The sequence below is a fragment of the Lepidothrix coronata genome, unplaced genomic scaffold (genome assembly GCF_001604755.1).
Source record: "Lepidothrix coronata isolate B3197 unplaced genomic scaffold, Lepidothrix_coronata-1.0 Scaffold35, whole genome shotgun sequence".
NCBI classification, from domain to species: domain Eukaryota; kingdom Metazoa; phylum Chordata; class Aves; order Passeriformes; family Pipridae; genus Lepidothrix; species Lepidothrix coronata.
In genome coordinates, this window is record NW_016690215.1 from 4785919 (window position 1) to 4802326 (window position 16408).

A 16408-nucleotide genomic window follows, 5' to 3' on the forward strand; every position below is an offset into this window, starting at 1 on the left:
ATATATCAGTGTAATTCTTCATGTAAAGGAACTGAGTGTGGTGGGTAGAACTCTTTTTCAGATAGGATATGTGTGTGTCAGTGTTAGGGTCTTATGACACATAGAGCCTCTGGAAGGGACATGAGGAAGGAGATGGGGTTAACAACTCTCAATCTCCCCAGTTATAAATCTGCACCAAAACAGAATTGCAGATGACTGGCTTCATGTCTGGGCTGGAGTAGACCTCACCTAATTTTAAATATTTATAGTGGGATACCACAACCTGTTACCTAAACCCTCTTTTTACTGGAAAGAAAGATTTCTCATGCATTATTCATCTTGTTCTAATGAAGTCCTTAAAGGAGTTCAGATGACTCATGTCTCCTTTCTGGACATTACAGTGTAAAAGGCTAAAGTTCACTGAAATTAATCCCAACCTTGTTGCTTCTTGGAAATTATTCATTCTTTTTTTAATTTTTTTTTTTTATTTAACTGGGGAAAAGAAGGTGCTTTTATCGTTTGAAGTTTAGCCAAATGTATTACAAAGCAGGAATGTGTATTACGTCTGTATTCAGCAAGGTTCCTGAGTGAATACCCCAAGAAAGTGTAACATTTATATGACCATGCTATGGACATGCTGCTTGCTGTGACAGGTCAACAGCAATCTCTACATTGTGTTAAAAAATGAACCTTGGGTACATTCAGCTCATATTGGTTCTTTGAATTCATAGATGACAGTGGCTCCCTGAATGGGGGAACAGAGGTCCAGAATCTTCTCATCTGAACAATGCCGTGTAACAGGCACATAATCCAGGGGAACAGCAGAGATTCAAGTGTGAGAGAGAAGGAAGAGAATGGAAAAGGGAATGGGAGAGGGAATGGGAAGGAGTAGGGGAAGGGAAGATGTTCCAAATTGGATGTAAGACCTATTGCAGGGGCAGAATACGAAAGTCTTTTGCTTAAGATGTAACTGTTGGGAGACAACTCCTAACCATCAGACTACATTAAAGTGTATCACAGAAGTGTCCAATGGGTTGAACCTGTACTGCATAGCCAGGAGGGGCTAAGGAGAGGAAAGTAGGCTGAGGCAAATGTAACAATTTTCCTGGAGACATCTACTACATATTTTGTTATTTGGCCAGTTGAAGTGTTGCAGCTCATGACAACTAATCTATTAACACTTGGACTGGAAGGCACTTTGCAAGGTCTTGACATATACTGCATGTTGTGATGTTTTTAATAAGTAAAAAAGGAACAGTCAAATATTACATGTGTATAAAACCCCTGAGCACAAGTATTACCTTGCTGAAAATTATTGTTTTGAATCAATTCCCAAACTTATACACTACCATCAGCACAACTTCACCAGTTATCCTATGTACTCTTTCTACTTGATTGGTTTTGGCTTAGGCGTCTGGCCTTCTCAGCATTATGGTGAATCTCTTCCAATACTGAACGTTCCAAATACTGAGCCATCTTTTGGAAGAGTTTGGGTGTAACTTGATCTAACATATTCACAATCAATGTAGTTGCTTAACTTTGCTGTACAATGGTTTTTTGGTATTGAATTACCCCATCTTGTCTGCTGAAACAGCCCTTAAGCACAGAAAATTTTCAATCTGGTGTCACGATGCAGCAGCTGCTGAATATTGAATATTGACTCTGTCATTACCTGGATGGTTGTAATATGGTAGGGAGAGGGAGGTATTTGTTTCCCTTTATTTTCTTTTATTTCAGAAAACCCATGTATATCCCGTGACCTTTAACAGTTTTTCTTTATAAATACGTGACAAGGTTCCAGTATGCAGTATCTACAAAAATAAATAAGGTCAACCAGAGCTTCATCAGGAAATTGTATGAAGATCATTTTCTTTTTTGAAACTGGTGTCTTGGCCACCAAGAAAAGAATAACCAGAGAACAATGACCCTCACTGCTTTCAGTCTTGCAGGTTACAGTCAGGAGGTTACAGAATCTTTGTTTGGTGGCCATTTCTGCTTGTCCATGCAAGAGGCAATGGGAGAATTTGGTAAAATTGGTCTTTCAGTCAGTAGTTCCTTCTGTAATTTTCTCTTGTAGAGTGTAGCATTGAGATTTTATGGTTCTATGAAATAGTGTATCCCTTCCTACAAGTGCATTTTGTCCACATTCGGGGCATTTTATACAAAGGCATTTTGTAGCAACTTTTATGTTGTGCCCTTTTTAAGGCATTTTATGCCACGTCTTATATCAACTGTGCAAGTCCTTGCAAGGTTCCTTCCCCAGCCCATCTGAGCCATGGCCATTCTTTCCCTTGCCACATCACCTGGCACAGTAATATTTGTTCTCCGATATCCTGTATGAAAACACATTGTGATTTCATGCATAAATCTTGTTCAAATCTATAGATGTAAGGTTTAAATTTAAGCAGTAGCAAACAACACTCATAGGAAGTTTCCATAACTCAAACACAAAGCTGAGAGACAGGTATGTTACTCCAGTGCTGCAACTCTCCAGAGAAAACAGCATTGCCTGGGAGTGATACTGCACCTGCATTTGTCCATTGTTTGTTGTTTTTTCACTAAAGAAATTTTTTTTCCCCACTAGGAATCTGGGAGTTGAAATGAGAAAAAATTGTCCTGTTGAGAGAGCTAGAGAGTGCTCAGTTTGGAGTGGTACTTCAGGGAAAGTGGAAGGAAAAATATGAAGCGGCTATAAGGAGGATTAAAGAGGGAGCAGAAGATGAACTCATAGAAGTTCAGGCCATGATGTAAGCTATGGCATTGCTTAATTATTTGGAAATAATGATCTCTCCAAACATTAATCAGTAATGTATAACACACACAGGAAAGAGTTCTTCTTATAAATAGCATTAAGTAATGGTGAGTACAGGCTAAAAGGAGTCACAAAGGATATTTGAAGTATTATCAAAGGAACTTTCAAAGATCGATAGGGTCATATACAAAGTTTTCAATTAACATCTCTTCCATAATTTCAGAGCTTTCACATATGCCACGTAAAACTATGCTTCATTAGCATTTATACATAAACAGTTAGAAAGCTGTTCCTGCAATCCCACAGGCAGGAATGAGATCCCACAGGTAGGAATGAGAGACTGACAAATAACCAGGAAACACCAGAAACAAAAACATGGGACTTGAAGTTTCAGTCTCTGACTCCAAAGAGTTAAAGATGTTAGAATTTCCAATGAAGTCCCACAAGATGATAGTTGAAGCATATGAATTCAAGAATATTTTGGATATCCTGTATCCTGAAAGAAGGCACTACATTCCTGACAATTAACTAGTTGATAGGATCTGGATTCTGAATGTGAAAATTTTGTAAGGCCACACTTTTGTGCTGCTAAATCCTATTTCAGGTTTTGGCTACAACACTGTCTTTTCATCCATGCTGAGTTGTCTTTTGGTTTTCATCAATACCAAGTTTCAAAATAATAAGATGAAGGACACTCAGTCCTTCTTGAAATGGAGTATTTGAAGGCTGAACTGGGACTGTATCCAGTTTCAATAATTTCTTTCAATACATTATATTGATATTTGAAGAACAAAACTTAGAGAAATGTACAATAATATCTATTTCTTAATTGTTTTTTTCTTTATTTCAGGAAAATTAATAATCCCAAACACTTTAGATTGTACAATGTATGCTCAAAATTATATCCTGCCTATTTAGTGACTGAATACATGCCTAATGACTATTTGATCAGCCACCTAAGGAGTCATGGAAAGGAACCCTTCCTACCCTTTAACTTTTTTGAAAGTATGTTATGATCTTTGTGATGCTGTGGCATTTCTGGAGATCTGTCAGTTCATACATGGAGACTTGGTAATCTATCCCACAGGAGAAGCGGAACAGGGAAGGCAGGGGCATGACCCGACATTAGTCAGTTCTACGCCTCAGTATCAGCCACAGATGCACTGGCTCTGTTGGCACTCACCCCAAAAAGCATTGTGGTGTGCTGAACAGAGACACAAAGCTGGCTCAATACAAGGCAGCTCTGGAGAAGCAGCACTAAAGTCACATGTAAACAGCACTGCCCATGTGGGTCCCTTCCAACTCAGGCTATTATATACCCTAATGTGCTCTGCTTCAGGGCAGAGCTGACAGGTTCTAGAGCACTGCATACTGTGCTGCCTGCATTTATGGGCTCAAGGATTAATGTGTACACAGCACAGACATCCAACTGGAAAATTTGCCCACTGAAATAAAGGGTTCTGTCCAATGATGCTGTAGTCCTCCAGGAGAAAGAAATGCAATGTTAAAGATTTGGGTCCCTTACATTGTTTCTAATGATTTAGGGATTCATCTAATTGGGAACTATTTGTGCTAAAATTAAACGAGTGTGAACGCTACTAGGATAAACTGGAATTTGGTGCATTACAAGCAGGAACAGAACTTGAAAGTCTGCAACTGCCCAGCTCTTTAAAATACATTTATCTGCCAGTTTTCAAGCAAGTATTTCAAGTTGCTTTTGATTAGGGGATCAGTCCTTTAATGGACTTGTACCTAAAGTTTATGCAAAACTTACCTTTCAAGAATGGTGCCATTTTTTGGGGAAATAAGCTGTTATTTTATTGGCCTATTAACAGTGAACCTAACCAAATTCCTGGTGCATTGTGCTTCAGAGTCAGTAGCAATATTTTGCCTTCTAACTCTAGATAAAAATGTTAGAAGATTTTTGACTATTTATGTTACAGACTTGTTTCATTTTCCAATGGGGAAATGGAATTTTAGTTTCATTTTAGCTGTCTTGTTGATGCTTTCAAAGAATTGTCTTTATTTGTAAACACAGTTGTTAAATCCATACCTCACCAATTTTCACAGCTCAATTCAGAAATCAGGAATATCAGACAACTTGAGTAGCAGAATTCAAGTTTATATTAAAGTCAGTTTCCTGAAAACATGGGAAACCATGGGAAAACAGATATAAAACTGGAGCTTGATTTCAGATTGAAAACTGTAGATGCAAACAGTATCACAGAAGTTAATGAGCATGCATGCAGAGAATACAGCCTTAGATAAATGTTCTCAAGTGATCATTTACACAACTAGGCTTCTATTGAACTTTTCATAAATCAAGCTGTTACAGTCCCCTTTCATTGCTCCACTCTGTTTTTAGTGCATTGTAAATAATCCAATCAATGTTTTCCACTTTTTGATGCCTTGGTAAATTCTGAGACGACTGAAAAGGGCCCAGGTTAGGAAGCCGTTTGAAAGACAGAGTTTAGTTCCTGGCTCTGTTGCTGTTTTTCTAGGTGAATGTGGATTTCTCACCTCTGTTTCCTCATCCCTCAAAGTCCTTATTTGTAAAGCTGGGATAATGGTACAGAATGTTTTTCAATCAATAGTCAAAAAGTGAAACAAGAGAGCCACTTACTGTTCCCTTACCGTTTCAAACTTAATTGTGTCAATCAAAGGTGTCATTATTCACTGAAATGCTAGAGGGCAGACATTATTAGCAAACACCAAATACCTGATGTTATTTGCTCCTCTTTAGGTTCTTTTCATTCACCTCATCTCATTTCTCCAATAAAGGCTGCTAGGAACTGTTTGGTTGACAGCAAAATTACTGTGAAAGTATCTGACTTTAAGATGACTCGGTAAGTGAGAGAACTGGGAGCCTAGTGAAGCTCTGATGTTAGTTTACTGGCATTGATCAGCTGGCTGATAGGAAAGTTAAACCAAAGAGTGTGATACAGCTCTTTGTGTCTCCTTTCCATTAATGACTGTAAGACATTTTAGAAGAAGAATAGGGTCACTCTGCTGTCTCAAAAAGTTAAGTTTTAAAGGCAAATCGCAGCTGAGAGGTTTCACTAGTCATGTTTGTAAAGAAATCTCAAAGTTTATTTTGAGTATGAGGTTTTCACCTAATTTGGGGACCAAATAGCTTAATCAGATAAAGTGATTAATAGCTGCCTCAATGGCAAGGGTGAGCAGCTTACAGAGCATGTCCTCTGAGAACAGGCTGAAGGGAGCAAGCTGCTTAGCCTGGCGAAGAGGAGGATAAGAGGGTATCTAAAAGCGGCCTGTAACTACTTACAGTTACAAAGCCAATGGAGCCAAATAAGTCTTATCTGTGCCAGGTGATATAACAGCAGATATAGGCCACAGGCTGCAGCTCAGGAACTTCAAGCTGGATAGTAAGAGAAGTTGTTTTTCCAGGAAAGTGATGGAACAGTGAAATGTGCTGGTCAGGGAGACTACAAGATGGTAATCTTTGGAGGCTTTTAAGACTTAGCAACACAGAGTCATGGCTGACCTGCTCTCATGCTATTTGAGCAGGAGGCCAGGAGGCCAGGCTAGATGGCCTGACAACAGGTGTTTCTATGATTCTGAGTTATTTCTCTAGTAAGTTGGTAGCAATGATCTGTTCTAGATTATAGCTAATGCCTCTATGAGGTATTCTTTGGAAATTTAAGATTCTGCCTAGGCTTTTCTTAGGAACATTGTGATGTACAAGAAAGAAGCAGTAAAGTTTTTCACTGTAACTCAATCACAACCAAGTTTGGTTCTTGTCTTGTGGATATGTTCTGGATGATCTGCATATAAATTCTCTAGGAACCAAGTTTCCAGTGAAGTGGTCAGCATCCAAAGTTTTTCATTACACAAAGTCAGATGTATGGGGCTTTGGTACGTATGGAATTTGACACATGAATTTGTATGTATATATGGCATTACATTTGGATTTCATCAGCTTATTAAGCAGAAATTCTAGACATTTAACACACTGAAAGATTGTAAAAAGCAGTTACAGCTTGTGTTCTTGTTTAATATTTTTATGCAAACAAGCCCTATCCTATTTGGAATTTTTTAGCCCTTAGATTTTTCTTTAAGGCAAATAGAAACTCTGCCCACTCCCCATTTGCTACATGTGTGTTTAATATAGTAAAGTAAATTTTGGCAGTGGAGATCAAGTGTAATCTTTGGTGTCTTTAGACCATAAATCAGTGCTGCCCAAGTCAAAAGGGCTTTTCTGTTTGTCCCAGAGGTCAGAGTGGACTCTGTACATAAGCCATCTGTGGGAGACAGTCTGTGTGAGCTGGGACTCTGTATCTCAGCAAAAAGTATATCTGTTTGCAGATCACTTTCTAGCCGGGAATTTTGAACATTTGAACTTCTACTTCAGTGGTTTCAAGCTATGATTTACAAATCCCTGGGTCTGTTCAGTGTTTCTTAAAGTCTGCAGCAGGTGTCAAAGGAAAGGGAACCTTTTGTGAACAGGCTTGAATTCCACTTATCTGGGTCTGCTCCTCCAGCAGGAAAATTTTGGCAGCTGTCAAGTTGATGAAAGATTGGCAACCCACTGTTCTTGACATTGAACAATAGTGAATAAAGCAGATAGAAGTGTTTCCAAATGCTGGGCTGCTTCTTATCTTTAACCTCAGCTAGTCTCCCAGTATTAATGACTCTGGCAGAGAAAGAGTTCCTTCATGCCCTTTACAAGTTGTTTATACATTTATACAATTATATCAGAAGTTGGATTTTCTGGTGATAATGTTTTCTTTTTGCTCTTATCGATTAAATTCTGGCCCCAGGCTTTACTGTCATTAACTTCAATATTGGTATTAACTGCAATGAGAAATGTTATTTTTCCGTAGAAGATTTTTTTCTCATTTTAACACTATCCATTGATGCAGTGGAAGCAAGGGGAGAGTGGGATCTGTCAGTTTTTGTTTGGTTGTTATTAATTAATCAGTCTTTAAAAAGTGAACTGATGTATTCATATCCCAAAAGCAGATGTCAAAGAAAGAATCTTGGGGGTTTTAATGTTCTCATCAAGGAAAGCTGGGATTCAGGTTCCATTTTATTCTGATCTCACTGTGACACTACAATGCTCCAGTCTTCAAGCTGGAGGGAAGTCAAAGATCCCAAAAATTTCTAAGAAAAAAAAATGCAGCTAGTATTATATATTATTTTAAAATAAATATTTCACCATTTGTTTTTTACTTTAGGGTAGGCATGAGTCTCACATATGTCCAGTTACAACCAAAATTGTTTCTTGAAAAGCTTTAATTATGAATTGATGATTATGGTATTATCCAGTGTTTCTATTGCTTCAGCATAACTAGTTTTTAAAGGTATGTGCAGCTGACACTTTAAAGTATTTGGAAAACTTTCTGATACCAAAGGGGTATGTCCCACTCAGAAAACACAGTAAACTTTTTCTTATTATTTTATAAAAACATGGATACCTATAGTTGTCATTTTGTTTTTCCTTCCCTCTCTGTGCGCACACAGGCATATATAAGAAGATGTTTACGCATATTCTGTAAAAAATTCAGTCCATCATTGTCCACATTAAATATATTTTATAGCTGACTTTATAACCTAACGTCATCTTCCCCTGCAGTAGGAGTTGTTTTACATTTGTGTATAGAATCACACTTTTCAGTGACCTCGATACTTTTCTTTGGACAATATTCTCTGAGTCTGATCAGTTGTATCTTGCATGTGTATCTTGTTCTGTGAAAAGGGACTTACCTTGCATTTCTTGACTTTCATTTCATGTCTTAATGTGGGAGGTGTTCACTTTGGGAAAGCAGCCCTATGAGCTTTAATATAGTATGCCAGTGATTGAGAAAGTTTCTCATGGATACAGATTTTATAGACCACAACAGGTTTCAAACACCCTCTACTAGATAATGAACAAATGCTGGAATGAGGTATGTATATCTGCTCATACAAACTGGAGAAAACAAAATAATAGGAACCACTAGGAGTCCCTGCTGACAGCTGAACTGAATTTCACAGGGAAAAATATCCTTTATAAAAGCCACTGCTTGTATGTAGAACATTCTATATCATATCTAGCTCAGGAAATTGTCAATACAGGAAACAGGTCATAAAGGAAGATTGACTTCATTTCAGAAGCGTGTATTTAATCATAATACCCTTCAACATCAACAAAATAAACATGATGAGATTCTTCTCACCTAATTTTAATTGATTAAAAATTGTGACTGAGCTAAACTAACTGTCCAAATTTCTTCCATGATTACAGGACCATTGCTGGTACATCTCCATGGTCATTTGTCCTTTCTCTCTTAGCCACCACAGAATAAAAGATATTTGCCTTCCTATACAGAGATCTTAAACAGCAGATGTAGAAGAGACCTCCACCTTTTTAGACAGCTAAGGTGTAAAATAACTCTGCCCTTAGAAGGAGAAGAAATGTGTTACCCCACCCATGAGTCTAGGAGCTGTGAGTCAAATGCTGATCATGCTCATTTTATTTTGAGAGATCTGCATCTTTTTTGCCAAAAATGATCCTGATTTATTGTTCCTCTTCATGTAAATTTTAATCACCTGTCTGTAGACCATGACTTGTTTCTCACCAGCAACAAAGAACTGTTTTACACATTATTGATGATACCATGAAATGACCATGATGTTTTACTGGGTTTTTTTATATAATTGTCAGGAAAATGAGAAAAGTGACTTATATTTGAGGGCATGTTAGTGCAAGTAAAGCAAATTAAATTATCACAACATAAGATATATATAAAAAGTAACTTTAATTTTATTTTAGCATGCAGAAATTCATAGCAACATCACTGTCTACAAATTTTTGCATGCTAAAATCAAGAGAAACCAATGCAAATTACAGTACTTGAATTATTTTAAAATGAAACAACTATATCCATCATCTTCGCTTCAGCTTTTATCAGCTTTTTATCAGCTCTTACCATTTTTTAAGGCATTGAGAAAAGGCAACAGAGGTTGAAAAAGAAGATTCAGAAACAGATGACTGTGCATACTGGTTCCATATCACCTCCCTTCTGTATGAGAGCTACATCTGAAATCTGCCTGACATTAGCCATGCCTAGTATGCTATATATTAGTGTTCTTCTCATTTAATCAGGGAGTTGACCAAGAAGCATATGGAGAAAGCTTTCGTGACACTCTGTGGGTGGCAGAATTTGGAAGGATACTGTGGAAGAATATAATTCATTTTGTTAGCATTTTTTCAGAAGAATTCTCAGGCACTGAGATGTATACATACCAATTATGTGCACTCCTTCAGTGCTTCCAAGCTGTCATTATTTGGCCTTAACTGGTAATGTAAACAGGGAAATACATGCTTTTTAGGTTTTCTGATTATCATAACTCATGTGAATGTGTTTTTTCTTCATAATCACTTGAAGTTGACACCTGAAGTCAAACTTAGAACTGCTGCAAGTGACAGCGACATAAATAGATATAGTCTCACTTTCAATTACTTAGAAATTACCACTGGTGAAATATTATATCTGTTTTCTCACCAGTATTATTGACTTTAGTTTTGGCCCTCAGGGTGTACATTTGATTTGGAATTCATTCTGAGCTACGTATCAAGGATATTTGCAATTTAGCAACATATGTGGCATCTACTAGAGTGTTATTGCTTTCTGCTACAGGTAAAGGAGAAAAATAGTAATTGCAATAGTAAATGGTAAATTTGCTGTTCGCTATAAAACCTGAAAAGCAAAAATTTGAAGATAACTGAAAATACTATTAATATAATTGCTTAGCCAAATATTTTACTACTGAGGATCTGAAATTCGGCTCCTCATGTTAGCATTTAAATAAGAACACCTAACTTTCAAATGTGCATAGCACTACAAAAATTAGTGCTAACTTCAGCAAATCTAGAGATACCAGAAGCATCTGAAGCTACATAATTATGACAGAGGCATTTAGACACAGAGAGTTGTAAAACGCTGATCTAATATGTATAAAATAAAGAAGGTTTAAAATAAAGTAAGCTCTGAAAAAAATAATCCTTTTCTCTCTCCTTATATTTGAGCTAGTTCAGCATGCGGTGTCTCTAAGAGTCCAAGTGGTGCCTGTTTGCCCTTTCCCTGGTGGAGCTGGCCCAGCCCTAGCAGGGACCCCTCTGCAGCTCTGGTTCAAGCTCACCTGAACCTAAGGAGTAAGAAATCCAGGGGGCAGACATAGGGGGAAAAGGGAGAAAAAAATGAAGGTCTCTGGCCAGCTAGAGCTAACTGTGCTTGCTGGCACTGCCTGGTCCCAGCACTGGAAGATGGCTTGGAGAGCACATCCTTGCCTACCTGGGGAGCTGTGTGTGTGTTGGAGGCAAAGCAGCATTTGGGGTCATGCAAATGACTGTGGGAATCTATGCAGGCCTGGGGGCCATGGGAGGCTATGCAGGAGGGAGAGATAGGGCATGGTATGATGCTACCTGAGGACCAGGCTGGGTCAGGGAGCGCTGACCCAGAGAAAGGGTCAGGAAGGAGTACAGACACAGAGAAAGTAGGAGACAGAGGGAGCCCCTAGCACAGAGGGTGTGAGCTGTGGGCGGGGCTAATGCACGTAGCTGACCTTTTTCATATAAATGTTGTCTTTTTATTTATGTTCTTCCAACATCCCACTGTATTTTTTTAGTGGCTTTATATGTTGACAATTGTGAATGGTGTTTTTTGATTCATAACACAACTTTTAAAATTAATTGGATTGAAATGAAGGCTTTGTCATAATGGAAAAGTTAATCTTAACAACCAATCTGAAGATGGCTGGCATGACTAATTGCATTATTTCATTGTTTCAGGCTTTGCCATTCCCTTTTTGTGTTACTGCACAGTAAGTAGGAAGGAAGACCACATAGACTTGAATTAGTTATCCCAAAAGTTCAGCTACAGGACTAAAGTTTGGGGTTATTAAGGCAATAGAATATGTGGTATAGGTAGTCAACTTCAAAGAAAAAGTATTTTCATTCCTTTGCATTCCTGTCTAGTTTGCAGTTAATCAGTATCATCTGCCTACCATTTTGAACTGCTTCATTTAAGGGTCTTGTCTCAAACAGGAAATGAATGCGGAGCATTATGATAGTGTTTTGTGGTCCTGTATAGTCCAGCTGTATGTTTTTAGATATATGTTTGACTGCTTTCTGCAGATTCTGATCATGTTGGAGGCCCATGATTTTAGGAGTCCCTGCATTTGCTGGACACTTTTCGTGCAGGTTCATGTTTGCTACTGGCTCTTTGTCACAATCCAGGACTGAGTATCACATCCTTGTGACTTTCAGTGACCCTGGTGTGTCCAGAAAAAACATACAGGCAAGGTGGCAGCTATGGCATGGGACCTTAGACTTAGACTTAGAATCATAAAAAACCTGAGTGAAAGGGTCCTCTGGAGGTCATCTAGCCAAATTTCTCCCTTGCAGTGGGATTATCCTCACTGCTCCATCTGCCATACATTTTTCTACCTGATCTCTAAACACTTCTAAATGTGGAGATCCCACAGCCTCTCCTAGAGTATAGAAGAGGCAACCTGTTCTAGTGCTGCACTGTCCTCCTTGTGAACAGGTTTTATTTTTCATGTGCAATCACAACATCCCAAACCTGAATCTACTGCCCCTTGTATGTAATAGTACAGTTGTATTTGTTGTATGCAGCATTTGTAATGCAGTATTTGTAGCAGTGAAAGCAATGACTAAGATATAGAAAAAAAACCCAACAAATTTGATCATATAGTATTAAGGAGTTTTATTCCATTTTTAATGACAACATGACACAGCAATATTTTAACTTTTTTTTTTTTTCTGAGAGAGCATGGGCTATTTGGTCTCTACAATACTTATCAAGCAAACAGTTAGAAAAATAATTTATGTTACAACTTCCTAATAAAGTTCCAGTACTCGTTAGTCTTCATCCAGTATCCATTTTGCATCGATACAGATTTCTTGAAGGTGCAAAAATTGCAGTTGTTTCATATCAAATTGAGTTCTTCATCACTAAAGTTCTTCTGGTGGTCAGGTGGTTTTCTTTTCCTCACTGTCTATCAGATCCACTTTTGAGGTCTCCATCTGGAAAGATCAAGATGTTCCTCAGGAGTATATGAGTTATTTTCATGTGTGTATTGATCTCTATACAGCTATATACTTCCAAGCTTTCATATCTCATTACGGAGGAAACAAGGAGAAGTTGGCACACTTATGAAAAGCAGCACGAAGAGTGTGTAATGTTATGTACATAATTCATAGAAAAGCCACAAGACATATATATCTTCGACTTTTGCATGTTTTCTAGTTACCACATAAACAGCAGATTTAGATGATACTGGCCATGAATCAGTAGATTAATGGTCAACCAGAAGACATTATGTTTGAAGACATCCCATAGCGTTTTAGTCCTTTGCTAGGCACTATTGTTAAAAGTGAAATGAAAAAAAACCAGAAACCCTTAGTGTACCCACATCTTTCAAAATGATGTTTGTGTCTCTTCAGATGGCTCAAAGCCCAGGTTGCTTTTTCCCTCTTCAGCATAAGGGTTCACTGCTTCAGGGTTTGATCCTGCTTCAACTCTACTTTCTCTTGCTCTCCTGTAAGGAAAATTCATTTTATAGTAGAGGTCTCTGTTCTGTTCAAGTCCTTCTGAATACCCACAATCAACCCCCAATGTCAATAATACTGTGTTTAACTGGGAATATTTATATAAAAAGAATTGTGTTGGCTTTAAAGAGGAACTGTAGCAAAACTACTGTGTTCTTGGAATCCCTATTAATGGAGAGACATAGAAAACCAATCAAGCTTTATTCCTGTTAATGCAACAATATTTAAGGAAAATGACATTACTGGACAGCCTGCAATAAGATTATAGAAAACTGGAGGTGCTGATGAATGTGGACAACTTTGCTGTTAGAGAAGGCACTGTGTTCCCAGCAGGACATCCCATCCACCTTGCAGCAGGGTTGGCAGAAGCCTGGCCACCCTGCAGCTCCCTGTGGCCACAGCATCCAGCTGCCTTGGTTAAACTGCTCATGATGGGGGAATTGCACTGAGCTGCCAAAGCTGTCGTGCAGTGAAAGGCAGGGGGCTGAACCTTTAGCTATCCCTGTTGATGGGAGAGGGATAATAAGCTTTCATTCTTTAGCTTGTTTCAGTTAGACTTGGCAGCCCAATTTGTAAGAATCCCGATGATTCAATTATTGGGACATCTCCCAATCGTCATAATCATAGTATCAAAATATATTACTCACTTTTTGCGATCTCTTTGGCCAGTGATGATCAAGGCAATAACTCCAATGACAACCAGACCAATGACCACCCCAAATACAATTAACCAGATGGTGACTGGTGGTTCATAAGGTGCGGCCAGGGTTGGAAGTATGCCCACAAACTCCAGCGTGTTATCATCCAACCTGAAAGCCTCATTGATTCGTCCCCGAGACATCCTGCCATCAAATGCAAATTCAAAGAGTTTCACACAGTTATTGGAAGAAAAGAAAGTTTTCAGTTGTTTTCTAAATCTCTAGTGTGCCAAGCGTCCTCTGAAGTGCTCAATTGAAAAGGCTGCACAGGAGGTACTGCTAAATGTATATTGCTTCTGGCACGGGGTGGTGAGTGACAACCACAGTAACTTAAACCCTTAACCTATTGCAGCTTCACTGACATGATAAGACACTGTACGGACTCTTAAACTCAGTCTTAACATTTATCAAAATGAGGCAAACAGCCTTGTGGTCTCCCTCTCTATTGGCATTTTGCTTTTCATTCTCTTTACCCTAAGTTTTTTGGCTATCCAAAAGTGTCTTAGATGTGTGACATAAAACCACAGCTTTGACATTTTTTTACCTGTTTCCCCCCTACAGTTTTCTGCAGTTTTGAATCTTGTGTTTTTCACTGCCCTAAACACCCTTTCCTTGGTGTATCTTCTGTGCCCTGTTTTTCCCCAAACTTCCACATCTGCTATTGAGAGCTAACTGGACAGTGACTTTCACAGGCATATTCTTCTTCCTTGGCTCACCAACTTGTCTCACTGCTTTCCCAACTCCATTTCATGTTGCTGCTGCTTTTAGATTTGTGCCCTCTTCATTTCCCACTGTATATTATTCATGTTCATCTGCAGAGTTGCAGTTTTACTTATCATTTTTATAGCAATGACTTACAGTGGTGTCACACTGTGCTATAAAAGAGCTGTTCATTGACCTGTAAGTGGGAACTAGCTCCTGCTCTGACCTCTTCTGTATAATCAAATACATCTGGCTGTCCTTCTAGTACACCATTATTCTGGAATCCTTGCTAACAATAATTCCTTCACTGAATTTTCATTATTGAGAGGAAGAAAACACGTGTGCATGCACACACCACTACTGTATTCGGTATTTCAGAATATAACATAGTTCCTGTTAAAGTCTGAGCAATGATATTTTCTGGCAAGGTGTGATGCAATGAGATGTGTTATGGCAATTTTACATGCCCCCTGAAGCATTTTACATTGGCTGTTGTCCAAGACACATCAGATAGATGGACTGTTTTCTTTCTATCATAACAGTTCTCATCCTAGTTTCTCTCATCCCACTATTTCTATTTTAACTACATAATTGACTTCCTTGTCATCCCTTCTGTCTCAGCTGACTTGAGCACTGCTTCCCCTTCCACCCTCTCGTCTGGTTGTTTTGTTGGCTTTTTTTTTCCCAGAGAGGAAAATCTCACCTGATGGCATTTTCCACATCAGCTTTGGGCACAATATCACTGATGTTACCTGGCATGCTGACAGTCAGGTAGAAAGAGATCCTTTGTGTTTGTTCCCCAACATGAATGTCTGTAATCCTGAAGGAGGAACAGAAGAGAAAGGTTATTTTCATTAAGATACATTAGCTTTAAATTCAGGCAAGTGAACAGTTCTGTTTGATTGGCAGTACCAGGGGCTTAGTTTATGCTGAGGGAATACTTTCTAGTGAAATCAACTAGGAAGTGAAGTCAATTTTCCTGACAGAATTTCTTTTTTTATGTGCTAATTTGTAACTTTAGTTGGAGAACATCTACTCTGTACCTAAGACAATCCTTGGTGTAATTTTCCTCAGCACATAATCACTTGCAGAACAGAAAGTGTTTGGGGTTGGTCTCATGAATGAGGTGATATATGAAGTACCGAGTGGGAAAAAAAAAGAGTTCTTCCTTATTTTCTTCTGGGAGTAGATTCTAGATATAACATGACTGATGTTCTATAAAGTAATATCTAGATATTACATGACTGATGTTCTATAGAATAATATCTAATAGTTTAAGTAGATAGCTTCTGGAAATTTTTGAAGATACTTAATAAAAAGGACTGGTTTTCGTACCAAAATCAATTTCATGTGAAAGATTTTGTGTTTGTAACTAAATCTAGATAAGATTAGTAACTCTGCACCAAATTCTAGTATTTTTTAATCAACACGTTTATCTTTTCTTGGCCCAAAACCTCTTGGATATCCAGTATCAAACACATACATTGCTAGAGATTTTTATTTCCAATCAATGTACCTTCCCTGATATTCCCATGCAGGTGTTGGGCACAATTTCTCAAGGCTCACCTGCACTCCTCATACGTCGTGGGAGTCAAAGCCTTCTTATCTAACTTTAGCACATTACTCCTAAACTTCAGACTCTTCAGCGAAAAGACACCATGTACCCAAGCTGGCATCTTGCCTTTTGTAACCAGGTGGTGT

The 16408-nt window shown here is 38.4% G+C and overlaps 2 protein-coding genes across 3 annotated transcripts in view; one reads left to right on the plus strand and one right to left on the minus strand.

The window, feature by feature from the left end:
• BMX (BMX non-receptor tyrosine kinase) overlaps positions 1–9701 on the plus strand; it is a 29589-nt gene extending 19888 nt beyond the window's left edge. The window contains 11 exon segments of the mRNA XM_017812219.1: positions 1224–1243; positions 1246–1357; positions 1774–1807; positions 2230–2257; positions 2564–2726; positions 3582–3708; positions 3710–3802; positions 5513–5576; positions 6500–6610; positions 8486–8640; positions 9636–9701. Of these exon segments, the coding sequence (XP_017667708.1) occupies positions 1224–1243; positions 1246–1357; positions 1774–1807; positions 2230–2257; positions 2564–2726; positions 3582–3708; positions 3710–3802; positions 5513–5576; positions 6500–6610; positions 8486–8640; positions 9636–9701 (973 nt within the window).
• A 2759-nt stretch (positions 9702–12460) lies between these two features.
• ACE2 (angiotensin I converting enzyme 2) overlaps positions 12461–16408 on the minus strand; it is a 33297-nt gene continuing 29349 nt past the window's right edge. The window contains exons 17-20 of one of the 2 annotated variants that reach the window (XM_017812242.1): positions 15411–15527; positions 13955–14149; positions 13172–13297; positions 12461–12782 (exon numbers count right to left, since the gene is read on the minus strand). In XM_017812242.1, the coding sequence (XP_017667731.1) occupies positions 13177–13297; positions 13955–14149; positions 15411–15527 (433 nt within the window). In that variant the 3' untranslated portion in view covers positions 12461–12782; positions 13172–13176. Of the gene's footprint in view, positions 13298–13954; positions 14150–15410; positions 15528–16408 lie in introns of both variants that reach the window. The other variant, XM_017812240.1, reaches the window with a different exon arrangement.